This window comes from Lepidochelys olivacea (genome assembly GCF_965140295.1).
Source record: "Lepidochelys olivacea isolate rLepOli2 genome assembly, chromosome: 6".
Classification (NCBI taxonomy): Eukaryota; Metazoa; Chordata; order Testudines; family Cheloniidae; genus Lepidochelys; species Lepidochelys olivacea.
In genome coordinates, this window is record NC_140416.1 from 52,739,707 (window position 1) to 52,767,459 (window position 27,753).

The 27,753-nt window shown below is 42.0% G+C and overlaps 1 protein-coding gene across 1 annotated transcript in view; it reads left to right on the forward strand.

Moving 5' to 3' along the window:
• The window catches only part of TTC17 (tetratricopeptide repeat domain 17), an 88,017-nt gene that overhangs the window by 9,155 nt on the left and 51,109 nt on the right, over positions 1-27,753 (forward strand). The window contains exons 2-14 of the mRNA XM_084631215.1: positions 8,959-9,048; positions 10,313-10,482; positions 13,778-13,889; positions 14,687-14,818; positions 15,586-15,695; positions 17,962-18,106; positions 18,532-18,671; positions 18,929-19,089; positions 20,283-20,395; positions 23,173-23,319; positions 23,871-23,986; positions 24,420-24,594; positions 25,195-25,272. Of these exons, the coding sequence (XP_084487341.1) occupies positions 8,959-9,048; positions 10,313-10,482; positions 13,778-13,889; positions 14,687-14,818; positions 15,586-15,695; positions 17,962-18,106; positions 18,532-18,671; positions 18,929-19,089; positions 20,283-20,395; positions 23,173-23,319; positions 23,871-23,986; positions 24,420-24,594; positions 25,195-25,272 (1,689 nt within the window). The remainder of the gene's footprint in view (positions 1-8,958; positions 9,049-10,312; positions 10,483-13,777; positions 13,890-14,686; positions 14,819-15,585; positions 15,696-17,961; positions 18,107-18,531; positions 18,672-18,928; positions 19,090-20,282; positions 20,396-23,172; positions 23,320-23,870; positions 23,987-24,419; positions 24,595-25,194; positions 25,273-27,753) is intronic.

Genomic DNA, 27,753 nt, shown 5'->3' on the forward strand with positions numbered 1-27,753 from the left:
TAAAGCCAGCTCAGATATGTCTACTCATGTTGCAGTCGTACCCTATGATTGCAATGTAGACGTACCCAACTATGTGTTGGCAAGGCTTAAGCTGATGGGAAGGTAATGTGAAGCTTCTGGGTCTTACTAGGTTAGTCACTAATCCTGGATACTTAAATAAGCAACAGTGACAAGTAACGCCATCCCTGACCTTCGCTTCGCACAATGATCCATACATTTCTCTGCAAATTGGACTATAGGTTACTCACTGCATCAGGAGCTGAAAGTGGAGACAATGTAGAAACACCAGCCTTCGTGCAAGATGCTGCATTCTGTACCCTTGTAAGTAGGGCCCTACCAAATTCACGGACATGAAAAACGCATCAGGGACCATGAAATCTGGCCTCCTTCCGTGAAATCTGGTCTTTTGTGTGCTTTTACCGTATACTGTGCATATTTCATGGGGGAGACCAGCGTTTCTCAAATTGGGGGTCCTGAACCAAAAGGGAGTTGCAGGGAGGTCGCAATGTTGCCACCCTTACTTCTACGCTGCCTTCAGAGCTGGGTGGCCAGAGAGTGGCGGCTGTTGGCCGGGTGCACAGCTCTGAAGACAGCTGCGCTGCTGCTGGAGGGGCCAAGTAAGGGTGGCAAAACCATACCATGCCACTCTTGCTTCTGCGCTGCTACCTTCAGAGCTGGGCAACCAGAGAGTAGCAGCTGCTGACTGAGGGCTCAGCTCTGCAGGCAGCCGTGCAGAAGTAAGGGTGGCAATACCATACCATGCCATCCTTACTTCTGCGCTGCTGCTGGTGGTGGTGGCTCTGCCTTCAGAACTGGGCTCCTGGCCAGCAGCCACCACTCTCCAGCTGCCCAGCTCTGAAGGCAGAGCCACCACCACCAGCAACAGTGCAGAAGCAGGATAGCAATACTGCAACCCTCCTCCCCTGTAGTGATAAACACAGAAGATGTTTTTATACACACAAACCATGAAAAAATGGGTGTTTTATGGGTGTTAAGAAAGCTTATGCTCAAATAAATTTGTTAGTCTCTAAGGTGCCACAAGTACTCCTTTTCTTTTTGTGGATACAGACTAACACGGCTGCTACTCCGAAACCTGTCATGTAACTGGGTGGTTTGTCTCTTTAAGGGGCAACCAGCCTGTGTGAAAATAGGTGTTTGGGCCTGATAGAGGGCATTATCAGATCCATCTGGGAAAAGATCAGAAGATTGCCTGGTGAGGCCCTGATTTCTGTGAAGGCTGAAAGAGCTGAGTTTGAGGGGGAGAGTTGTGGGAAGCAGGCTGGCTCCTGTGGCAGGGCCTGGAGCAGGGCGACTTCCAGGTAGATGGCTTATAGGAGAACTGGGGAAGAGTGGACAGGAGTATGGAGGAGTTCCCTGAGTCAGGGGAAAGGAAGCTGTTGGATTTACATTGAACTGCTTGATTTGGAGGTTTACTGAAGGTTGATGGTGCAATCAATAAAACAGTGCCCTATAGAAAGGGCCTGAACAGAACCAAGGTGTAGCATTTAAACTTTCGTGGGGTGGGGAGCTTAACCAGCAGTTTACATCACAGCAATGAATCTTAATAAAATCCCACATAGTCCCATAATGTGTGTTTTCTCTCTTCCCTGGTTCTGTTAGGTGCAAACAAAGAAAAGTTAAATAACAGTTATGTGACTGATCAGAGGTTTGAATGTAATTGTGCTAGTAGTTTAAACAAGGGAGAGTCTCCACATCAGGATGATTCATGGAGGAGCTAGTTAATGCAATAACGAGAGAGAGAGAGAGAGAAGAAAAATATATATTTGCAGTTTAGCAGCATGGGACAATCTAAAATCCAATACAGACAAATGAAAAAAATTACGGTACTTTCTGCCTGCCAGAGTATCTGCTGCCCTGCCCCTACATTTCCTGGTGATATTGACTGAGCAACACACTTGATAAAACTAAAAGTGACAACTGATCTCCTGCCTCACTTTCCTTGTAAATGCCAGTTTGCCTGGCCATCTGGCCTACTGCTTTACTGAGTTTTTTCCTCCAGCTCTGCTAGGTCCTTGTGCAATTGGGGAGGAGGGCAAGTGTTTAATATTGTGTGTGTTTCCTGAAGCGCTGTCTGCAGTACAACTCCCTTTGATTGCATTTACAAGGAGACAAGGGCTGGAGGTCAATGATCATTGACCAGCACATCCAGCATGAAGAGGACAATCAAAACACCAAATGTAAGTGTAGATCAGAGTAGCATCTTAGCCTTCAGGGAAGGACGTACAACATAAATACAGCTGCTTTTTAAAATTAAGTTGTGTGTGAGATCAGGTTATCCTTGGCCAAGCTTTCTTAACTTTTCACCTAGCCTGCTTAATGGAAAACTTTAATAGGATGTCAGGCCCTTTCTATTTAAAAACTTGTAAGACGTTTGCAGGTACATTTTGTCTTATAAGAGCATTTTTCAAGTTTGATCCTGACTGTCTGTCTTTCTGTACCTAAGAGCTAAGAAACCTAGCTTGATGGGTCCAGATGATTGGGAGTTTCTGACCTATAATGGCAAGTACTTGGTCAAGCACCTATTGATGTGTGCTTGTAGCTTGACAGAAAGTTAAAGTGTATAGGTTTGTATATTGTGAAGATCAGTGATGAGATGTTAGTCAGATTGAAATAGTGATTCTGTTGTTTGTGTGGGTCAGGTCTGGGACCAGTCACAGAGATGCAGAATTATTTGTTTGCCAAGCCAAGTGTAAAACAGCTAGCTTCTATTAGCTCCTTTCAAGAGTCAGAGTCTTTGAGGCAGAGGGAACCTGAAGCAGGCTCAGAAAGGTGAAAAACACAGTAATGGACAAGTTTGGAGGAAAGTTTAGTTTAAGGCAGGGGTAGGCAACCTATGGCACATGTGTCAAAGGTGGCATGCGAACTGATTTTCAGTGGCACTCACACTGCCTGGGTCCTGGCCACCAGTCCGGGGGGCTCTGCATTTTAGTTTAATTTTAAATGAAGCTTCTTAAACATTTTAAAAACTTTATTTACTTTACATACAACAATAGTTTAGGTATATTATAGACTTCTAGAAAGAGACCTTCTAAAAACATTAAAATGTATTACTGGCATGCGAAACCTTAAATTAGAGTGAATAAATGAAGACTTGGCACACCACTTCTGAAAGGTTGCCAACCCCTGGTTTAAGGTGGCCAATTTAGTTGTACCACCACATCATACACTTTTTGCAGAAAAGGGGTAAATTTGGACCAAATCCAGGGTATGCACCGGTATGAGAAAGGAGGAATACCACGTGTTCACAGTATGAAACTAAAAGGCCCCAATCCTGTAATTCACTGCATACAGGCATAGAACTGTGCCCTCCTGAAGTCTCATTGATTTCAATAGAGCTCCATGTAGGCACTGAACTGGGATCTTAGTGTGCATTGTTTTCCCATAGCTACTTTCTTTGAGAAAGTGGGGGTATGTTAAGTGTGACAGGAAGCATAAGAATAAAACATGTCATTTTTAACATGTGAAATGTGCAAAGATGAATAACCCTTCTTATGCTGTTACATACTAATGGTGCAACTGCTTTCCCTTAATTCGGAAGTGTGAAGATAACTTGTACTTTGTTGTCATGCTAAGACTTTTTTTGTGCTATCATAATAGTGGTGAAGTGGAAACATGAACACCTCTGTCATAAGATCTGTGAGCACTCTCAGAACTATGCAAGTTACACAGCTGATTTTAGACATGGTGGCAAAGATTTTTCCTGAAGATTGTGCTATAAAAACTCAGGCTACAACTGTAGCCTGCAGCATAACTTGTCTTGCACAGTTCTCAAAACAAAGCCCTACCCACACGCTTTAGAAAAATTGTGCTACAATTCTGCTAGCAGCAACCATGTTTGAACATCACTGGTCCCATGTGGATAGGGCCTAAATGATCTCTTCAGTCATGCAGGTCTAGACTTTCCACACTTAGTTTTGCAGATACCTTTGTGTGAATTTTTTTGGTTTACAAGCAAAGGCATGGGCTGGTACTTCATAAACACACACCACTTGGAATGTGAATGGTATGTGATTGTGGAAACTAGACCTACATGGATAAAATGGATCTCTTCCTCAGAATATTTCTAGCACCCCACATGCTGCTTACCACTTCTGGGTAAGGAAATATATTCTCTAATGGGAAAGAAGAACCATTATCAAGGGAAAGATTTGCTTCAGAAACTGTGTGTCAGGACAACAACCGCAGCAAACAAGAGGCCACTGCTCTTTACTGCCAAGCATCTCATAGAAACATCTTGTCTTATTTCATAAGCTATGTGATCGTTACAAAATCCTTGGAACTTACCCCCATAAGACAAATAGAGACCTGCCAATAGACTGATTACTAGAGAGGATCAGTGTGCATGCTTGCTGGCAGACACAAAGCTGAAGCGTGAGAGAATGACCTTCTAGACAGTCCTATCTTAGAACCCATTGCTTTAGTTCTGTTACGGTTTATCATGAATTAGGTTTATGGCTTTTAATGTGAGCAATAGTGTCAGCATTCTTATAGGTTAGTAGATCAGCTAGAAAGGGCAGGGCTAAGCTGTAGAAGCCCTTAGAGGTGTAAATGATCAATTTACGTTTACACTGGAAAAAGGATTGGGGGTGTGGTGTGAGTGTGGAGAAAATGGTGAAAGGAGGGGGTCATGAGCCAGGAAGTCTATTTTGGTAGCTTTCTGAATGATTTGAGGAGCAATATTTCAGCTGTTTAAATGCGAAATGTCATGGAAAATAGATTTGGGAAAGATTTCACATCACTTTCCCTTCGTCCCCCCAAATATAGGATATAGTCTCCAAAGATCAGTTGGTAGTATGATTTTTCAACTTCTAATCATGTCTTGATAAATTTTGGGGTGTTGCATGCCATAAAACATCTTGTTGGTAATTGTTCAGTTAACACTGCTTTGTTTAATGTGATATGGCACGCTTCTTCTGTGGATTTCAATGCTGTTGGCAAAGGATGGGGAAGTCCTGGTATACCTCCATTTTGCAAATAGGTAAACTGAAGTACAGAGAGGTTAATATGCCATAATCAAAGAACTTCTGTAGGCTGCCAAAGAGGAACACTTTGAGTGTGTTGGATCTGGAGTTTCATCACAAACCTATACTACGTAGAGATCATCTGCATTCAGATTCTTCAGTAGACATCAATCCTTCGTAGCAATTGTACTACAACATGGAGACTCCTTAATTTGTCAGATCATGCTAGGGTAAATGCCATCTCTGACTCTTCTGAAATGGGAAGCTTTGAATATATGAAACACTTGAATATGAAACCTAAGGTATCAAATTTCAGAGGAGAAAGTCAGTCTTTTTCAGAAAAAACTGTTCAGTTTCATGGTTTGCTCAATTCAGGCTCTACACCATTCTTAAAAAAAGGTCAACAAACGTATTTGATCATATTCCTCATTATTTATACTGATGTAGAGTATCTGTAATGATTGTCCTCAGAAAACCAAACTCTACCTCTGTATGTAAACTACAGACTCTGTTACTTAAGGTGAAAATGCTGGAGAGTGGGAAATGTGACATTACCAAACTTGATGTAGTTTCCTGGGAGGTGGAGATGGGCTTGAGTAAACTCAAGGATGTTACTGCTTGGTTTTTTATTGGGGTGAGGAAGAGGAGAGGGGTATTCAAGTTCTTCTGAGCAACAATCTCTTTCCATTTTAAAGGAATAATGCAGTAAAATATTACAAGGCTTGGATACTATGCTGGGCACTAGAATAAACTTTAAAATAGATTGCAGCCAGTACGGCCCTCATTCATTTGCCCACATTCGAATGTCTGAAAATGTAAAGGTCCTAAGGACAGCCACCTCATTCACTATGTAATACTAGCTTGTGTGCTGAATGAGGAGGGCTCTGTGGGGGAGAATCAATATGTGATCTCATAACTAAAGATTGTCACAATTGAACTTGATTTTGTAACCCTAACAATCTTAACTTTTCTTGGTATGGAATTTTCTAGGCCTTTTCTATTCTATAATGGACCCTCTATTGCATTCCCCCCATGGATAATCATCAAGGTTTAAACCTGGAACATTCAAATTCACAATGCAGACTTTTTTCATATGTGCTAAAGGAGCAGCTGTTAGCTGGCATTGGTGATAGGTGTGATGGGTTGTCACCCCCAGGATGCAATCTGGGAACTATGGGCATCACTGTGCCCCTTTAGCAACCCAGCTGGGCTGGCCCAGCTCACACTGCTTTGTGGGAGATTTATGGCCAGCCTCACCAGGCCCCGTTATCACCCAGGTGACACCACTCACCCAAACTGAGCTACCTGAGCGCTAACAGCAGACACCAGCAAACTTCCCAGCTCCCCAGACATGTACCCCCTTGCTGGAGGATAAACCCAGAATTATATCATCTTGCACTGCACAGGGATCTGTACCACCTAAGCTCATAAATAGTTCACTCTCCCCTCGATGTGGGAAAGATATGCAACAAGCCTGTGTTAACCATGATGAGATTTTTTTTCCCCCACACACTTCATTTAAAGGGACACTGGTTTAGATAAAGCAAAAAACAAGTTTATAACTACAAAAGATAGACTTTAAGTGATAGCAAACAGATCAAAGCAGATTACCTAACAAATAAACAAAACTACAAACAAAGTGTAAGATACTAGATAGAATGGATGTGAATAAGCAATTTCTCACCCAGGCTGATGATTAAGGCTCCATAATCCGTGCAGCTGGCCCAGGAGCCACTTGAGCAGCTCATTCATTCCTCGGGTCAGTCTCACTGGCTGCTGCTGGGGCAGTCTTGGAGCCCCACAGCAGCAGGAGTTTGGGTGTGGTGGGGGCTCAGGGCTTGGAGTTGGGACCGGTGCTTACCTGGGATGGGGGGCTCCTCTTCCTCGGCTCTCCTAGCTCCACATGTTGCCTCTGTCAGCAGCCAGGCACCACCCCTGAAGCTCCCATTGGCCACGGTTCCGAGCCAATGGGAGCTGCAGAACCAGGACTTGGAGCAGAGCTGAGGCAGCACGTGGCGCTCTAGGAAGCTGAGGCCCTGCTTCCCAGGAGCTAGGTAAGGAGCCTGCCCCAGCCCCACCATCTCCCCCACCCATGGCACTTCCCCTCCTCAGCACCTGTGGTGCCCCCCGAGTCTCTCCTCCTCCCCCACCCCAGCCCCAATTTTAGTCAGGAATTTTTTTTAGTAAAAGTCATGGACTATGGGCCTGTGAATTTTAGTTTTCTGCCCATGACCTGTCCGTGACCTTTACTAAAAATAGCTGTGACTAAAATGTAGCCTTACTGATGATACAAGCAGTCCATCCGGTTTCTATACACAGGCTAGAAATCCTTTTAGCCTGGGACCAGCACTTCCCCCAATTCAGTCTTTGTTTCTCAGACGTGTCCAGGAATTCTCTTGTGTGGGAAGTGAGGCCCCTAGATGATGTCACACACACACAAACCCCTTTAGATAGCTTTAACATATGGCGGGAACCGTTTGTTCCAAAAACAGTTCCCAGCCCAGTTTGTGGAAAAACACAGGTACCCAAAATGGAGTTCAGTATCATGTGGTCTGGTCACTTGCCCTTCTTGTGTCATAGCAGCCATTACTTACAGGCCAGCCGAAACTTCTATGGGAAGGCTAAACTCTCCCATAGCCCATTGCCTTTGCTGGTGGGCCATCAATACTGTCTAGCCTCTTCATTGTTGTACCTGAAAGGCTAGCTGTGCATGCTACTCATAGTAAGCACATTTGAAATACAGATACATAGTCAATATTCATAACTTTAGATGCAAAAATGATACATGCACACAAACGATTTGCTGAACCTGGCTATCTTAACTTTTCCAATGACACCTAACATGACCTATCTTATACAAAATGCACCATAATTATGCCATAATCATATCACTATGAGGAATATGGGGCGTAGTGTCACAGTAAGCTAATATTCTCTGTGACCTTTGTATAGAAAAGGATGTATTGGTAATCCCATGCATGTGTAAGTAATTACAGATTGGCTGGCCCACTGTGGTGTGGGAAGTAGAGCTAGGGGAGGACACAAGGAGCTTCCCGTGCAGTAGCTAGCTCCAATCCCAGTTTTTATACTTCTGAGTGCAAAGTCTGAGAGGGTCTGGATCCAGTAGCAGTGTGAGACACTTGTCCAAAGAAGCTGAAGGGTTCTATGGCCCTGCCATTTCCGCTCTGGGGGCAGAGCTAAACTGGCATCGGGACAGGATCACACCATTCCAACTCTGGTATGCAGTTTCACAGCTAGCTGAATGCCTCCTACTGCACATCGTTGTCATGGACTGTGACTTGACTTAGTCACAGTGTAACCTTACATATTGAGCTACCAGTCCCTGCATACAATCTATTGAGACAGAGGCAGGGTGGTTTTGGTTGAGAACCTTAACTTCTGGAGTGTGTTTTGCTCTTGATCTGACGCTTCATGGTGCAGTGTTATGCTCATTTATTTCCAGTCGTCTGAGTAAGTAAATTCTTGAAAAGGGTTGAAAGTAGGTGGGTATGTTAAGGTTACATTACTTTTGTGTTGTATATTTACAGGGGGACTTTATGATGGAAATGTTTTAAAACTGATCACTGCAATCTCTATTTAAGGTCCTTGGTACTACAGTAATGGACGATTTAGAAATTCATATAAAATAAGGGGTTTAATCATCCATTTGCCATTATCATTAGTGGAAGCTGTACACCTGAAGATATTTGAATAGGGTTGAAATTAAATGCTCAACTAAATTGCAAACTCAGAGCCCCAAAGGTGGCCACAATATTGCATACATACTGTAATACAGAATAATAATGGATGCACTGTCAATGTCTGAAGATAAAAACTTCTGAAATTAGTTCAACAGCTCCATAAAACTGGTTTGAGCCTTAGTTTGAATGACATTAATTTTCGTTTTTAAAACTCCATTTATCAAAGCTGTAACATTCTCCTGATTAAAACAATTACATTTTAAACTGTCTTGCAGGTGGATTCGCCAATGAACTTAAAACATCCTCATGATTTGGTGATACTAATGAGACAAGAAACAACGGTAAACTACCTCAGAGAGCTGGAGGTAATGCAGTGTTGTGAGGAATAATACATTACTGTTTGCAAAGTGCTTTGATGAAAAAGGCTGTGCAAATTCCAACTAGGGACAGAGGTGTGAGCAGGGAATGTAATTCACATGTCTGAGTGTGCAGTGCTGTTTCAGTGGAAGAATAAAGAATTCTTCCCTCCCTTTACAAGCTTTTTCTGGGGGAAGTTTGATCAATCTCTTGGTATTGTCTTGGGTTGCATTGCTAAATATATTGTTAATATATTTTATGGATAAAAGGTTATCCATAAAACCTACATTAGCTTTTTAAAAGATATTCCTGCTAAATTATTTGATTCTGCTGCCTTGTGTAATGAATTCCACAGGCTGCTATAGAGAAGCATTGCTTAGAGTTCTGAATTGACTTTGCTGCAGGCTGTCAGCTTGCCTCTGTGAGTCTTCTGTGGCTCAGCCCTCTGGCCAGGTCACATAGTCCAAAACACCTTCCAGGGCATAATGAACTCAAAAATACAAACTGTTCCAAGCTCTTTTGGGCCAGTTTATAAGCAAAATAAATTCTGGCCCTTTCCGGGTTAAATACCCGCTCTGGAATTGAATCAGCAGGGTTTCATCGGCCACTGATTGCGTGTAGTAATGAGGCGGCCTGGACTTGTTCCTCTGGCTGCAGCCTAGGGAGTGTCCCTCATTGCTCCTCTGGCTCTACCCGGGAACTGACTTGCTGGCTGCAGGCAGCTCCTTTTATTTTGGCCTTCTGGCTATTGATTGTTTGGCTGTTGCTCGTCCCAAGCCTTTCTGACTGCTGGAGGATCAGATCTCACTGGTTTTGAAAACGGCTGCTCTTGTCCTCTCAACTAACTGTTTCCTGGTGGGGCAGGGTGCAGCAGAGCAGTGGGCCCTCCTGTATGGAGTTGTGAAGACCTGGTACACCCTGTCACAAGGAGTCTACACTTTGTGGTAGTGTTTCCTCTTTCTGTTTGTAAATTTACCTACAGTGAAATTTGAGTGCTCTTTGGTCATTCTTTAGGGACAATGGGAGAAATAAAGGAGGGTCTGGTCAGTTTATACTGTTTTTTCTGTAAGCATATATATATATAGGGTAAATCAAAATATCTGTAACAGACTCTCATTTCTCAAGGGAGACCTGTTTAGGTAGTGGTGCTGTTTTTTGTTTGAATGGGTTGCTTTGGTAAGAAAGAAGCTTGGCTTGGGCAAGTGTCCTGTCAGTGGGGATGTGCTTTATTACCTCAATATATGCATGTTTCTATTTCTCTTATTCCTACAGAAACAGTTAGTTGCTCAAAAGATTCATATAGAGGAGAATGAAGACCGAGACACAGGGCTGGAACAAAGGCATAATAAAGAGGATCCAGACTGTATTAAAGCAAAGGTGCCCTTGGGGGACTTGGATCTGTATGATGGCACATACATCACCTTAGAGAGCAAAGATATCAGGTAATGAGATGAAACTCTTGTACTTTAATAAGGTTTTACAAAATAAAGATTAATACGTGAGCGTGAGATCAAAAAAAGTTCATATCGAGAATTTTTAAGAAATTGTCCGATGATAGTTCCCTTGGATGGCATCTGTTTTTATTGTGTGTTAATGTTGGAGGGGTTTTCACTGTATGTGGAGGAGTACTGCTTTCCACCCCAAACTAATGCACTTCAATCCTGACTTGTAGTGTTGCATTTCGGGGCTTCCGTCTATGATGATCTATAAAGACTCTAATGTTCCTAACCAGGATTTTTCCTGAGTAGTGAGTGTCAGTCATGTGAATTGAGCTACATGGTGGTGGTTTTTTTTTTTTCTTAAGTGGATAAACTTCCTCTAGTGTGGAGCAGACTGAAACCACCTGGTTCATTTTTAACTCAAGACAGATTTGAAGTTGCATCTCCAGAAATAGAAAACTAATGAATCAAATGCTACCTAACTGTAATGCTTAGAAGATAAAAGGAATATGAATAGTCCATGTGAAGCTCAACTTTTTTGGTTGAGGTGATCTTCAGGGCTGATCTTCCTGCCTTGCCATGTGTGTACTTGAGGTGTGGAAAAGGGTTACTTTATTTAAAACTTCCTCTCCCTAGATCTGAGTTGTCTAGCCCCATTCCCAGATTCTACAGGTTTCTCTTCACTCTTCATAATATTTGTATATCACAATCTAAGGGTATAGCTACACTACAAAATTAGATCGATTTTATAGAAGTCGATATTATACAGTCAATTGCGTATGTCCACACTAAGTGCATTAAGTCGGCAGGCTGCGTCCTCCCTACTGTGGCGAGCATCGACTTACAGAGCGGTGCACTGTGGGTAGCTATCCCACAGTTCCTGCAGTCTCTGCTGCCCATTGGAATTCTGGGTTAAGCTACCAATGCCTGATGGGGCAAAAACTTTGTCGTGGGTGGTTTTGGGTACATGTCGTCGGGCACCCCTCCCTCCGTGAAAGCAATGGCAGACAATCGTTTCTCACCTTTTTTCCGGGGTCCCGTCCGCCGGCCCAGCTCAGCCCGCTACCTGCCTGGATGATCCAAACCCCAGGCAGGCAGCGGGTTGAGCAGGGCCAGCAGACGGAGCCCCAGACTGGCAGCGGGCTTAGCCGCTCAGCCCGCTGCCGGTCTGGGGCTCTGTCCGCCAGCACCTGCCAGCCGGGGTCTCAGCCGCCAGCCCCACTCAGCCCGCAGCCATGCTTGCCATACCACCATGGAGCCCGCTCAGCTCACCGTCACCGTACGTCTCCTGGGTGCTGCTGGCAGACGCGGTACTGCATTGCTACACAGCAGCAGCTCCTTGCCTTTGTGGCAGATGGTGCAGTAGGACTGATGGCCATCGTACGTCTCCTGGGTGCTCCTTGTAGACCTAGGTGAAGTCGATCAGGGGCGCCTGGACAGACATGGCTATTCTCCTCTTGTAGTCACTCCCATTCGGTGCTCTAAGTCATTCTCTTCTTTAAGTTTCGTCTCATGGAGATTCAGTCCTGCCTGGAATATCATGCAAGCTGGAGGCTTCTGCCTCAGGCTGCTCTCCCAGCTGGCAGCACCGCACGGTCATACCTACCCCTTCCTCCCATGGCTCATGAAGCCTGGACAGTAGTAAGGAGCAGCTCAGCTTGTGGAATGACAAATCCAGAATGAAGGATTGCACTCTGTGGGCCACGTTAAGATTATTTCAGAGTCCTAGATAGCATTTAGTCCCTATAAAAGGCTTCATGAAAATTTTCCCCTGCCCCTAACAAAAATGTTAATTTATCAGAGCAGCTGAAAGGGTAAGGAATCCGGGACTATAACTTAGAGAGAGCTTCCATATTGTTTAACTCATAATTGATATAATTAAAAGTAAAGTTTCGCAGTGCGGTCTGTTCTAAGACTAAAAATGCAGGAGGGGAGTCAGAAAAAGGATCAGGGACCTGTTTCCACCCGGTTTTGAACCGGGGACCTTTCGCGTGTTTGGTGAATGCGATAACCACTACACTATGGAAACCCAACTTGAACGTACCCCTCGCGTGGTCCCTATTATACTTTATATAACGTGTGGTTGTGTATTATTAATAGTTTGGTGTGTCACGGGACTTCTCTTTTTTAGCCACAGATTTTGCCGAATGCACAAGAATGTTTTGTTTTCTCTAGCTACAGAAGCTACCTAATGCAATGTCTATATCTATGGCCTTCCCGCTCACAAAGCGGTCTTGCCCCCGCCCAAGGCTGACACAGCGTGGAGTGCTTGTGACACAGTGACCTGGCTCGGGCAGGATCGCTAGCGAGGCATAATACTTCTGTTGTTAAGCAAACACAGCAATTCTTTCCTGGCCTCTGCCACTGAATGCCTCCATGCTTTAAGCTGTGCCCTATCAGTGCGGGAGGACTTCATGAGTTCGGAAAACATGTCCTCACGAGTGCATTTTTTCGCCTTCTAATCTGCAATAACCTCAGGGACGGAGATGATGGGGGAGCGTAGAAACATTCTGGGGGGACTGCATGGTCACCTGTGCTGCTGAGTTTGCCACACTGGCCAAACAGGAAATGAAATTCAAAAGTTCCCGGGGCTTTTCCTGTGTACCTGGCTAGTGCATCTGAGTTCAAAGTGCTGTCCAGAGCAATCACAATGGAACACTCTGGAATAGCTCCAGGAGGCCAATACCGTCGAATTGCATCCGCAGTACCCCAAATTCAACCCGGCGATGTCGATTTCAGCACTAATCCCCTCGTCAGGCAGAAGTACAGAAATAAATTTTAAGAGCTCTTTAAGTCGACAGAAACGGCTTCATCATGTGGATGGGTGCAAGGTTAAATAGATCTAACACTGCTAAATTCGACCTAAACTCGTGTAGACCAGGGCAGAGAGACTTCTCTGGTCAGAATGTATTACTCTCTGCCTTGTAGAGGGAAGAATAATTACAACAGAAACACACTGGGTGGACAGATGTTCCTCAACATGTATTGCCAAAATCTCCCAGCTAGTATATTTCTAAGTATCAATCTGTCTCTTCTAAGGTAGCTAACAATTCACTTTCAGAGCAAAGCCCCAAATCAGTAAAGTACTGTTTATCCCTTGTACTGACTCATAAATCTGAGAGAGTGCTTCAGGGGTGCTAACTAGCTCAAACACAGATGTTCATTTTTTAGAAGTAGTGGTCTGTTCAGCACAAAATGTTGGTATTTTTAACTAACTATTTCACTAGTGCCTCTCATGAACTTTATGGATTAAAGCACTTGTAAGCACTGAGTTTGATATGTTGCTTTCTGGTTTTAGCCCCGAAGACTATATAGACACACGGTCTCCTGTACCTCCTGACCTAGAACAACCAGACTGTACAAAAATTCTAGATCTTCCATACAGCATTCATGCTTTTCAGCACTTAAGGGTAAGTAGGCAATTGCAAGGTGTTTCTCCTCCTCCTGCCTGATGGTTTGAAGAGGTTGGCTGTTATAGCTTTTGGGAAACCTTCCTAATCTAAATTTTAGCGTGTACCAGCAAAAGAGTGCTCATGCTGGTATAGAAAAGTTGTATAAAAATCAGACCTCTAAGCAACGTTACTGTAGTGGCAAAAGTTTCTAGTGTAGACCTGGCCTTAGGGTCTGTCTCTTGATGATTATTTTTTAAAAAGAAGTGGTTTTAATAAAAGGTTTCTGTTACTTCCAAAAGAGAGAGGATATTCTTGCAGTTGAAGCAGGAACCAGGGTTTCTCAGTTCTATTCCTGGCTGGGTCCTGAATTATTTTCAATAATTTTCAAAAGCATCCACTCACTCCTTTTGTGCATTAACTTTTGCAGTGCCTCGCTCGACACACTTTGTCTGATGTTCTAGAGATACTTGGCACCCACAGTTGAATTTATGGGAGCTGTCAGTATTCAGTACCATAGAAAATAAGATCCTAGTTATCTCAATTTGGGGGGGACCCCAAAAAATGCAGGATGAGAGGCTGCTTTTGGATGTGTTTGCATTAATATCATTCTAATGTTTTCCCATCTGTAAAAGAGTGAGTATAATGCTGATGTCTCAAGGATGAAGCTTGAGAAACTTTGAGATACTCGGGTGGAAGATGCTACAGGAGCATAAAGTATTATTTTGTAAATTTTCCTGAAATCTGCTGTATTTTACTCTTGTAGCCTCAATAAAACTTTCAGTAGACATTTATTGTGTTCTCTTCCCTCAATCTAGGGTGTTCAAGAAAGAGTTAATCTTTCCGCACCTTTGTTACCTAAAGAAGATCCTATCTCCATTTACTTATCCAGACGTTTAGGAAGAAGTATAGAGGACATAGGCCATCGCATTTATGAAGGTCTAATGAAGGTATGACAGTAGGGACCCTCATAGTTGTGGCATGCACAAGAACAGCCTCAAGAAGCTCTTGTACTGTTGCATATACAGTGTATTTGTGGAATACAACGCTATGGGTACTGTCTGTCCACATACTATTCATCATGTGCAAGTACCAACAAATGTTGAGATCCCTGGTACATGGGGCAGCACTTCAGTGTTTTCCACTGGAAAATAAACACATCACGGGAAGCCATGTCTTTCACTGCAGTGAGGATCAGCAGCCAGAGAAGTAAATGGACATGATTTAAAGTTCAGCTTTAGTAACTGGTGAGATATAGCTCATCAAACCACAGAAAATGCACAGTCATCACTTAACAGCCTGAACATTTGAAATAGAACCCAAGTAGTTAAAGAGCAAAGGCATCAAAAAGAGAAAACAATGGAACTGAAATGGCCATTTTCTCAAAGATTTTTCTGCATCATACTGCTGTGCACATTCCTTATTCAGCTTAAAATAAAAATGTTGATGATTAAATGGTCACTTCAGGCATCCTTGTGAAAGTTAATATTGGGGTTCATATATCCTTGATGTATTTATATGCTGATTCATTCTCCCTTTAAATGCTCCCAGCTCCTATTGAAGGGCATTGTTGCAGAAGGAGAGGCATAACTGAAGGCATGTTCAGAGTTTAATTTTGCCTCCAGTACCAATTGGAAAGTCTAGTCAGCCTATTGGTTTATAGTATACCTTGGCTCTTGGATTGTTACAGTTGTTACAGTCATGTGTTTTCTTACAGAATTCTTCTTCCTGGGTGCTGTATAATATGGCCTCATTTTATTGGCGAATAAAGAATGAGCCATATCAGGTAGTAGAGTGTGCCATGCGGGCTCTCCACTTCTCCTCAAGGTGAGAGCAGCTGATACAGGTTCCTTTTCCAGTCTGCTTTCTATTTATCCTAAACAGTATACAGTTTTTTAGTTACTGAAAATTGTATCCTAAGAAAATGGGTGATAGAGTCTACTGAATAGAGACTGCCATTCAGAGTTTCACTATTAAGCAGCTACAGTTTTAAATAGCTCTTAAGAGGGTGAAATAGCCAGGAGGTAAAGACTGAAAATTTTATTCAATTTATGTTAGACTTGTGCAGTCTTTCACTTCAGTAATCCACAAACCTGACAATACCAAAAGAATGACAATCTTGCTGCTTTTTAGTAGAAATTTATTGGCCAAATTCTGTAGAGAAGGTATGAAATGTGCTGCAGAATAGTTGGTACAATGAGATGTGAACGTAACCAACACTAAGCTACTTGTGTCAAGGCACATCTTGTAATGGAGTCTTGTCAGATTGGGAACACAGGAACAACGGTGGCTGTTGCAATTTTAGGGCTCTGGTAGCATCCCTGGAGATGGTCTAGTCTGGTGGGAAGGGTTATTCTCTGGCTACTAAATCTGTGATCGTCCCCCTAGATGAATGAGTAGCAATCTGCTGTATCAGGAGAGTGCACAGTGATCAGGAAAGTGCCACTAACAATATTAATATCCATTCAAAGCCACTCTTCAAACATCAATTTTCAAAATCCAGTGACATTCCAGGAAAACACCATTTAGAAAAGGTTGGCCTGGGGCAACAGTACAAGTGAGGGTAGACACTACCTATACGGTGAATTAATTGAAACTGAAAACTGATGACTCAGAGTAGTTGCAATATATGGTATTTTGTAATTAAGCTCAGTGCTCTTATAACTTATGCTACATGGTTGGCACTGAAGAAACCTCTGCTGTGCCATTGGGGTGGCTGCATAGCTGAATAGTGGTAGCTTTCTTTAGAGGTTATAAACCCACTTTTGATTTCATTCTCTCAACCACAATTTGAGGTTGGTTATAGGTGGCAGCAGTTCAAAGCTGTGCTTCAATCTTAGTATATTCTAGTAAACAATACTTTCTAGTTTTCTGAAACTTGCAAGATGGCACTTCAGCAAATTTTGTAAATACCTTGATGAGACAAATCCTGCTTGCTCACTGTGACTTATGATGTGACTTTTGGAATGATAAAGGAGAAAGAGGATGATCTTATAGTTTAGACGCTGGTCTGGGATGTAGAAGATCTAGGTTCAGTTTCTGGCTCTGCCATGAAATCATGTTCTTGATGCAAGTCATTGAATGCCTTCCTTGTCGGTTACTCATCAGCAAAATGTGGATAATACCTCACAGAGATGTTATAATGATAAATCCATAAATATTTTAGGGTGTGCACAGATACTATTGTGAAGAGATTCAGTAATGTACCTAGTTTTATTTTAAATGTGTGTTGCTCTATGATTCTGGACTGCTAAATGAAGCTTGAGTAGTTTGTCTATACACCCTGTATGAGAAATAAAGGTTACATGTACATTTGATTGTAAAGTACACAGATGGAGTATTAAAAATGAAAAACAGTACAACGCTTTCATAAACATAATGCCATCCATCCAAATGACACCTTGGCTGGAACAATCCAATATTAAGTTAGTTCCCCTGACTGAGTAATGAGTAGTTTTTCCACAGACAATCTAGAAGCTAAACATACTTTTAGAATATATTTTGGCAAGATCAGTAGTTCTCAAACAGGGGCACATATACCCTAGGGGTATGCATAGATCTTCCAGGGAGTACATGAAGTCATCTAGATATTTGCCTACTTTTACAACAGGCTACATAAAATGCACTAGGGAAGTCATTACAAAGTTTCATACAGACAATGACTTGTTTATACATTTCAGTGTATAGTATATGGAAAAGTAAGTACAATATTTATATTCCAATTGATGTATTTTATAATTATGTGGAAAAATGAGGAAGCAAGCAAATTTTTGGTAATAGAGTGATGTGACACTTGTTTGTATTTTTATGTCTGATCTTGTAAACAAGTAGTTTTAAGTGAGGTGAAACTTGCGGGTATGCAAGACAAATCAGACTCCTGAAAGGGATAGGGTAGTCTGGAAGGGTTGAGAGCCACTGGGCTAGATCATGCAATTAAGGCTTCAAGTCAGCACTGCATACTTGCAATGTTTACTAGCTGCTGTTAGTTTTGGAAAGTCCTTGTAACGTGTGCCTGGAAAGCAAACAAGAAACATGAATAAAGAAAGTCATTATCAGACATCTTTTTAATATTTTTTTTTCCTTTTTTCTCTAGGCACAGTAAAGATATTGCCCTGGTAAACTTGGCAAATGTTCTACACAGGGCTCATTTCTCAGCGGATGCAGCCATCGTGGTCCATGCAGCTCTGGATTACAGTGACTTCTTTACCAGCTATTACACTTTGGGAAATATATACGCAGTAAATAAGATTTTTATTTTCCAAGAACTACAGAAAACCAGATGGTATAATTTAATCTCTTTGGCTACAGTTGCAGCACTTTTAAAATACAGCGCAATGATTAAATGATCCTGCAATAAATTTCACACATTGTTCAAGCTTGATATTTAAGAGGTCTGAATCCAACCAACTTCGCAGAGAAATTAATCTTTCAACTAACAAAGAAAAGCTTATATCTGCTGTTGAAAACACCTCTTAGAGCAAAACCAGTCTTGTAGCTGATTTACCCAACAACATGGTTCTAATTTCAGAAGAGATTGGCTGCTGATTAAAACAAATCAATATTAAATTGAAGTAAAAAACTGATCTTTATTAATCACTGAAAGTGTTTCATTAAATGTTACTGAACAGTGGCTAACTTTCTCTCTCTTTCAATCATTCTTCAGATGCTTGGGGAGTACAACCACTCAGTCCTGTGTTATGATCATGCTTTACAGGCCAAACCAGGGTTTGAGCAAGCTGTAAAAAGGAAGCACGCTGTCCTTTGTCAGCAAAAACTTGAGCAGAAACTGGAAGCTCAGCATAGGTAACTAAGACATGCATCCTCTGAAAAGCCTAATAAAAATTCATATGCAAGAGGTCTCATTCTCAATGTTCTGTTCCTGTGATTATTGCTCACCATTGTGGTAAAACAATGATATGTTTTAACTTACAACAGTTTACAACTATTGCATAATCATAAATACAAATATTGTAAGCAACCAAAAGTTTCATATGAATGTGAAACGACAGATGGCTGTTTAAAACAATTCAGCATAAACTTTCCTGGTGTCAAATTTTAAGATCACTTCAGCGAACACTAAATGAGTTGAAGGAATATCAAAAACAGCATGACCATTACCTGAGACAACAGGAGATCTTAGAGAAGCACAAGCTGATCCAAGAAGAGCAAATCCTGAGGAACATCATCCATGAGACGCAGATGGCAAAAGAGGCACAACTAGGTACAAATTTTGTAATGAGCACTGAATGTAACGAGTAAGAGTTAGTCACTTTCAGTCACAGCGTAATGCAGTGAAACAATTCACTCCCATATTGGGTTATGATGCTCTTAGGTGGCCATTTCATTTTGCTTTTGAAAAAGTTGTGTGTGACATGTTCTCCGATCAGTCCATGGGTCCTTGTCTGGCAAAGGCAAAAATCTATAAAACACGCTTAGTTTCAGGAAAAGGGAGCATGTTTTGTTGTTCTTAGGGGCCCTGAGCTAGTACAGCCCATGTTGATTAGCTTATGGAGGAACTGTAGTCCATCATAGCTAGAAATGGAAATGCTGAAATGTTGAGGCCTTTGAATAATGGAGGCTAGGAAATTGTGCAGGAAAACATCTGACAAAAAACCCATCCCTCCTACTTAATACTAAACTATATTTGAATTTTGTTAGATAAATTATTCTAAGGACTTATCTACATAACAAGTTAATGCTGGGTGTGAAGCCAGGGTGTGAATCTGCAGTGCACTAGCTTGCCAAGCACTAACTCACCATGTGGACTTTACTACAGCACACAAAGTTCTGTAGTGCATTTTGATGTACTCAGATTTCAACTACAGAACTTTTAGTGCACATGTAGTAGGGTGTTTGCAGCAAGGCAAGGTACTCTGTCTATACCTGGCACTAATTTGCTGGGTAGATAAGCCCTAAGCTATAGGTTCTAGAGTTGAGGGAATTCCGAGTAAATCTAGGACACTCAATGCACTACAAGAGCAAACTTTTGGAACATAATGTCCTTTCTTCTGTGAATTCGTAGTTAAAGGATTAAATCTATCCTACATCTCCAGTATCTGAGCAACCATTCAGTTTTCTCAGCAGCACTCTTGTGCCTATCTGGAAAAGACTGACTGCCAAAAAGGCTGAATGAAGTGCAAAAGTACTGTAGGAAAATGAGTAGGGAATGCAGAATTGGGTATGTCAAATCCCAAACTCCATGCAAACTGTACTGCAGGAAGTGTAGTCAAATGTCATGTAGTCCTTTACACAAATATTAGTTTAGCTATCTTCTTTCAAAGATGGAGTTCTCCTTTAATACCAGTCAACAAGATATCCGAGTCTAGTTGCAAGCTAATGTGCTGGTTTTGGTCAGCTGAGAAACCTTCTGCTCTTTCACAGCAATGAACTTTTGTTAATGTTTGTGCTCCATAGGGAACCATCAGATATGTCGGCTTGGCAACCAACAGCACAGCTTGCACTGCCAGTGGGACCAGCCTGTTCGCTATCACCGTGGGGACATTTTTGAAAATGTGGAATATGTTCAGGTTTGTCTGTGAATTAGCACCACTACTAGTCACTCAAGCAACACAAGTCCTTGGGGCATAAGATGTCCATAATTGCTACCACACAATCCTTTTTTTTTTTTTTTTTTTTTTTAATAAATTATATATATATATATATATATATATGAGTAAAAGGCACATTCTGCTCGTGTAACTTTCCTGTGACCCTTTTGCTAATAGTGGGAGAACCGAAAATAACTCTGGATTTTGGCAGCCCAATGCCTGTTGTTTAAAGATTTTGTTTTGTTGCATAGGGAGGGAGCAAAATGAGGGCTCTTCTCAACTATCTTTTTGGGAGGAAAATGTTCTGGAGTGTTTTGTGAAACCCCAACATTGCCCTGGATTTTCAATCACTCTTTTTTTTCCTCTGTATAGAATGCCCTCTTTCTATTAAGTACAGGCATCAGATGATTTGAGAAGGAGTGTAGTTGTCTTACATGAATATGCTAAATGTCCTGTAGCTAGGGGTGTGCCTCTGGAGATGTGAAGCATCCATTTCAAAATCTAGTTTCCTTGAAGGACACAGCAAACGTACACTAGGTAACTAATGTACATAAAGAGACACATGCCTTTAAGGAATCAGTTTTCTCTTTGGATCCACATATAGTACTTCCCATAGAATAATGTACCCCACTATGACAGCTGAAGAAGTGTGTGTATTGTGGCAGAGCTCCGACCTTGTCCCCGTGGGTCCCGCGCTTCCAGGCGGTTTATGCTAGCTTTAGAGGCTTACTGCAACCCTCCACGTAGCCCTTCTCTCTCTAGAGCCAGGGATACAGTCTACTGTGCCCTTCTCATCATAAGCCAGCAATAGAGGTTAGTGAGAGAATTCCCACAGTCTCTGTTGCTCCTACAGCCTCCTGCCAAAGCAGTTTAGCCTCCTGTCCTGACAGGGGCCTGTTTTCCCCTCCCAGGAGGTGTTTCTGTAGTGGTGGAAACTACACCCTCTACTCCGGGTTCTGTCCCAGGGACCCTTATGGTAGCAGCTGTTGGCAGCCAACCTTTCACTGCCAGAGTTGCTACATTTCCCTGGGCCACTTCTACACAGCTCTCCTGCTTCTCCCTTCTTCACCCTTACCCATGACTTGAGGGTGTCTTCATTAACCAGCCCTTCAGCCACACTTCCTCTCCTCTAGCTCTCTCTGCCCGACTGGAGTGAGCCCTTTTATATTATCAAAGGGGCCTTAATTAGAGTTAGGTGGTCACATTGGCTTAATGGCCTCACCTGACTCTTTGCAGGTTAATTGGAGTCAGGTGTTCTCATTAGCCTGGCGCAGCCCCTGCTCTAGTCAGTCAGGAAACAAAAAACTGTTAAGGCGGTATATCTACCTTCTGCTACTCTGCTGTAGCCCTGGTGGGCCAGCCTATATTCCACCTTGGTCCCGAGGCCCGCTGGGGATATCCGTTGGCGGCTCCTTCACGGGACCGTGAGCACGGGCATGTACTTGGCGTGGTTCACCCCAATCCCGGACACCTGCCCCTTTTGCGGCGTGAGGAAAACCCTGGTGCACGTCTATCTGGAGTGCGCCAGGCTGCGTCCCCTATTCCGGCTCCTCACGAATATTTTGTTAAGATTTTGGTTGCACTTTTCCCCTCACCTCCTTATCTATGCACTCCCTGTCCGTGGCCCCACTAAGTCGTGGGACCTCCTCCTGGCCCTGGCTAAAGTGGCCATCTATAAAACCAGGGTGAGGAGGTTGGCCGATGGAGTCTCCTGTGACTGTGGGGCCTGTTTCCGATCCTCTGTCCGTTCACGCCTCCGGGCAGAGTTCCTCTGGGCGGCGTCCACTGACTCCTTGACACCTTTGAGGAGCAGTGGGTGCTGTCCAGGTTCTCTGCTCAGTGTCCCCATCCGGTTCTCTTCATTTGACCCTTTGACCGCACTCCTGTCCCTGTTGTTCATTAGTTGTCCCCCGTAATTATTTGGTTTTCCAGGTCCTGTGGACCCCCACTTAGGCTGGGGCGGGGGGTGGATCCTTTAGCAGTGGGCGGGCTTTGCCCGCCCACTTCCTGGATCCCAATAGGGCTACTTTGCTGTACCCAACTGGCCTGGGTCTATCACAGTATATATAAATAATTGTTGGTTTTTACTTTATATACACTTTTACAAATTATTTAAGATGGATAGCGATCCATCTTTCTTGATATTTTCAGTCAGTTCATCTTGATGAACATCATTCTAAAAACTTTTGTAACATAATGAGATTTAAAGAGGAGGGAATCAGCATTATACTTCCGAATATTTTATGTGGCTAAGAGTGTGAGTGATAACGTGAGTTCTGCCCATCTGACAATGACTCTCAATACTAATCGAGTTGCTGCTACTGTTCTAGTAGTTTAAAATGCCAGCTTTTATGCTTTGGGTTTGATAGTGCCTGAAGAAAGGTTGAAACACTCTGCAAAAGTAGATATCATATTTGTATTCGTAAAAAGTTTGGAAAGCCTGATATTAATAAAAAGGGTTTCACAATATTTCTTTAAAAAACAATAAAACAGTATTTTGCTTTGATCTGCATTTTCTCCTGATACGTTTGAAACCCTAATATTGTGCTAGTGCAAGAGGACCAGAAATGACTCATACATTAATGAGTCTCGTTTTGCTGCCAAAGCTAAGGGAATTGCAAGAAGTAAACAACCTGCATAAGTGATGAAAAGCAAATCTAACCTACAAAATTCAGTGTTAGTAGTTCATTACCTTGAAAGGAAATACTGTCTAAAAATAGTGATAATGTCCCTGTCATTTTCTTCTTTATCTACAGTTTGGAGAAGACTCATCGAGATCCAGTATGACATCCGTGAATTTGGATCTCCACGCAAACCACAGCGATCTCAGCCACGCTTTGCAGTCTTCTCCTGTTGCCCATTCTATTGTTTCACTATGGGGCCTAGAATCGGATGCCTACAGGGTGAGCAAAGCGTATGAGCTCGCTCTTTTATACAGGGCTATCATGAAAGATTGTGTACTCCTTTCGTAAAAGTTTATTCTAAAGCAGCAGTGTCCAGCCACTCATATGTAGCAGGACTTATGTGCCTGGTACTCCTGAGTTCTCCTTCATTGTCTCAGGTAAGCTGCTCTGCTGAGCACTAGTGGACCACTATTTCTGCCTGTCTCCCATTCATTTTTGTGTGAACTCTACCACACAATGTGGATTTGGGTTGCTCTCATGACTGCAGAATTGGGCTTTAGAGCCCAAACCTCTGTTCATGGTAGAGCAGCACAATTTACTAAAAATAGAAAGCACTGTGCTGATGCAACCGAAATCTTGGCTTGATAAATTGGGACAATTTCCAGAAAAGACAGGAAACCATTATCTTAAAGGAAGAGCTTGCTCTTTTTTTTTTTTTTTGTCATCCTACTGTATTCCTGAGGTGGTATTATCATTTAGTTAATGAAAACGTTAACAAGATTGATTAATTATTTCTCAATAGTTTAAGGATTTTTTTTCTTTGCATTTAGGATAAACAGCATATTCTTTGGCCTAAAAGATCAGACTGTGTAAAATCCTTTCCAACAATCCCGAACCCAGAGGAACTGCCAACCTATTTCCTGCCTCCAGAAAACAGAGGATTCGGGCAAGTGTTGATTAATCATAAAGTGAATTTCCCATTGTATTGTACAATCTGGTTGTACTGATGTGGCCTCATTATGAGAATCTGGGGTCACTGACCAACTGGTGTATTATTCTTTTAAAGTGGCTGGGTCTCCCTCTGGCTGGAGAAGATGATGTGTCAATCTTTGATTGTAGCAGGCAGCAATTGTATTCTCTTGGAGGCCCTCCTTCTTTCCACTCCACAAAAGGAGTCACATCCATCTAATGCTCTGTCCACACTACAGCTATAACCAAGTCAGGAAACCATTTCCAAAATGACTGTCCCCTTTCCTGGATTTAAGATGGTTAAAATGTAGTATGGACAGGACCAGCCATATGCCACTCAGCTGTTTGTGTGTTTACATCCCACCATTTGAAACATGAACTCATGTCTTCTCGGTTCTTTTCCCTGTCAGAGTCCAATCGATCCTGAGTAGCCCAGGAGAGGCCCATGTGCATGGAGAGGCCCAGCTGCCAGATTGTTCGTCTATTATTGATGTCCGTAACAATGAAACTCTGTACATGTTGGTCAAAGAACTAGATGGTCATCTGGAGCTGAAATTTAAAATTCCGGATGATCATGCGAGACAAGTAAGAGGCACTGTTTTCATAAGTAACCTTTTCATTCTGAGTGTCTGTCTTTTACGGCCTTAGAGCTCAGGTCTTCAGGATTTGACAGATTCTCATAACAAAAAGATAGACCTGATTTTGCAAGGTGCTCAGTACTTCCATAGGCTTCCCCTTGCTGGGAAGTGTAAATTCTTAATATCTGGCATGAGGTCCCATGACATGGCCTCTTTAAACACCTATCAAAAGTGTGTAGACAAAAAATGATAGTTAATCTAGAAAGTACTGTCGTCTTCTAAAACCTCTGAAGACCACATGAAAACTGTTCATTGGCTTTACCACCTCATTGACACAGGAGAGACACCCGCTTTTACCTGTCTTTCGTTATTGCTTACTGTCCCTTGGTTGCTTTAATTGGTCTTAAGACTCTTCCCCTCCCCCAGACCACCAACAGTGCATCTGTAGGGATCACTTTTCAGCTACAGTACAAAGAAGGGGTTTAGGAAATTTTAGGGTCATGAGACTTGATCAAGCCAGATAGTTTTTACAGGATATAGCTGTGTTTGAGAGAGAACTTTAAAATCTTCCACCCTATTTTTCTGTTAAATGCTTTTTCGTGTTCAGATCTTGCATTCGCGTATCAACAATCAAACTATTACAGAGGAGCAAATAGGAGCATTCATCTATCATGCTATAAAGAAGGTAAGTCAAGAATTGTAGTTCAAAGTAAATTTGAGAATACTTGTTTATCTATGAGGTGTCATAACTAGACTCATGTTGTTCAGTGGCACACTATTTACAATTTGCCTTGCCTGGTGGATATAGCAGAGCTGAAATTTTTAACTTCCTTCGATCTAGGTTCCACAAAGAACCACAAATGTTCAGAGAAGCATCCCTTTCACTCAGCTTACTCAGTGGACCCTATTATAGCTTTCTTCCTACGTAAGAACACTGGTGGAGTGAGTGAATTTCATTCCTGTAAAAATTTGCAAGATATTGAGCAAGGGAATACAATGCCATTTCCTGAATCAAACAATAAATACACCTGGAACGAACATGATGTTCGCCAACCAATAGACATTGCTTTTCTTATATTATATTCCTTTCCCCCACCCTTCGTCTGGCTTGTCTGTTTAGACTGGTAACTCTTCAGGGCAGAGACTGTCTTAAGTCTTTGCACAGCACTTAGCAAAATGGGACCCTGATCATGAGTAGGGCCTTTGAGTGCTACCACAATACAAATAGTAAATGTCAGGATGGAGAAAAACTTTTGGAGAAATCATATTCAGTCTTAACAGATGTCAAATTCACTCTGTTGACATGCTGCCTTTCGTGTATATACCACGTTGTCAAAGCCTAAATATAATATGTGGAGTTTTTGGTCATCTTTTCATTGACCATAAGAAGGAGTACAGATCTGAGTGGTATTCATATTCTTGTGCACATAACAATTCTTTGCAGGCTTAATGTCTTACCTTCTGAGTTTTCTTAAGTGGCCATCCGAATGCATAGTTTTTTTTTTTTCCCTTGGTAATACTCAATTATTTCATGGCTTTAGTGCTGAAAAAGCTTCTCCAATAAACAACTTCTTAACCAGTTAGAGCATGTCATGAGCACGTTCTTGTCATGCTTATGTGCACAAATTGCAGAGGACAGGAGGCATTTTCAGAGCAGAAGTTCAGCAGTAAGCATCATGGTCTTCCTGGGGAAAGACTAAATCTGTCTGCAAACAGGTTTGAATGTTTAAATTAATGACAGCCTTATGTTGAAAAAATAGGATTAAAGCCTTTGCAATACCCTTATAAGCAATGCCATTGCTAACTCTTGCACAGCATTTATTAATTATTACTGTAGCACGTAGAAGTCTTAATTATGGACCAGTACCCTATGTGTGTTAGTCACTGTACAAACAGAACAAAAAGACAGTCACTGCCCCCAGAGAGCTTACAAATGAAGTACATAATACTTGGATGCATAGAGACAGGCCAACGTGGAGATTACATGGAAACAGTGAAACAATATTGGTTAGAATGATAGGCAGCATGTCGCTTGTTCCTCACAACATGAAGGGAGAGGAAAGGAATTGTGCACAAAACCCTACAACTGTTTCATTGAAAATGATTTTATTTAAGTTAGGGTGTCTCTTACAGTTAATAAAAAATCAGCTAAGAAAGCAGTAGTAAATCTGAAAATAACTGCTTCTCCTACCAAGTGCTGGGAGGAGGAACCATAATTTACAACTAGAAATACAAAAATGTCTCCCACCCCTAAAAACTGAAATACAGAAGTCTTTCTAGAATTCTGAAGGTTCTAGACAATAATAGCTATGACTACAGTTATGTCTAGGAGTAAAACAATTACTCCAAGCCCTGCATATAGACCATTGCATTTAGCACTGTATTTTTTTGTGTTTCAGTATAGGGCCTAAGAATGCACCCCTGACCGATCTGCATGCATGCGTGACATTATTCAGTGAGTGGTCTCATCAATAAGACTTACTCACACAAGTAACATTACACATGTGTAAATTGTTGCAGGATTGAAGCATTAGATTTGTCCTACAATTACAGATTACCCAAAAAAATTGGAAAACGGATTTGATAGCATATTAAACTATCCATTATATCCTGTAATGCAAATAAAACCTTTTAGTATGAGGCTATTGATTCAAAAATACTACAGAAATACCATTATCTACAAAATGTACTTCTCTCTGAAAACTTTTACCCACTATGGTTATAAGAAACACCTAAGATTGCTACAGCTGAAAGAGAGAGAGTATTTGTTTTACATATTTTGTTGTGCATTTGACACAACTCTACGTAGTTTCATTGTTCCTTCTCTAAAGAATGAATTAGTCTGTTTCATGTAACTATAGGTCAAGGGACAGCTAAGAATATTTAGAAATCTGATTGATTGTACGTTTTATCCCTCTGCCCCACCATGTTTACTACTTTAAGTTGTGAGCATTTTGGATCAGTGACTATCTTGCTATATGTTTAGACAGTTGCCCAGCACACTGTGGGCACTACCCAAAATACAAATGGATAGATAATTATTTAAAATAGGAAAATATTCTAAAACCTCAAATTGGTAGAGGGACTTGAATCAGATATAGGAACTGGAACCACCTTCAACTACTTTTTGAAACTGACTACTTCTCAAATGGATGGTATCCTTTTA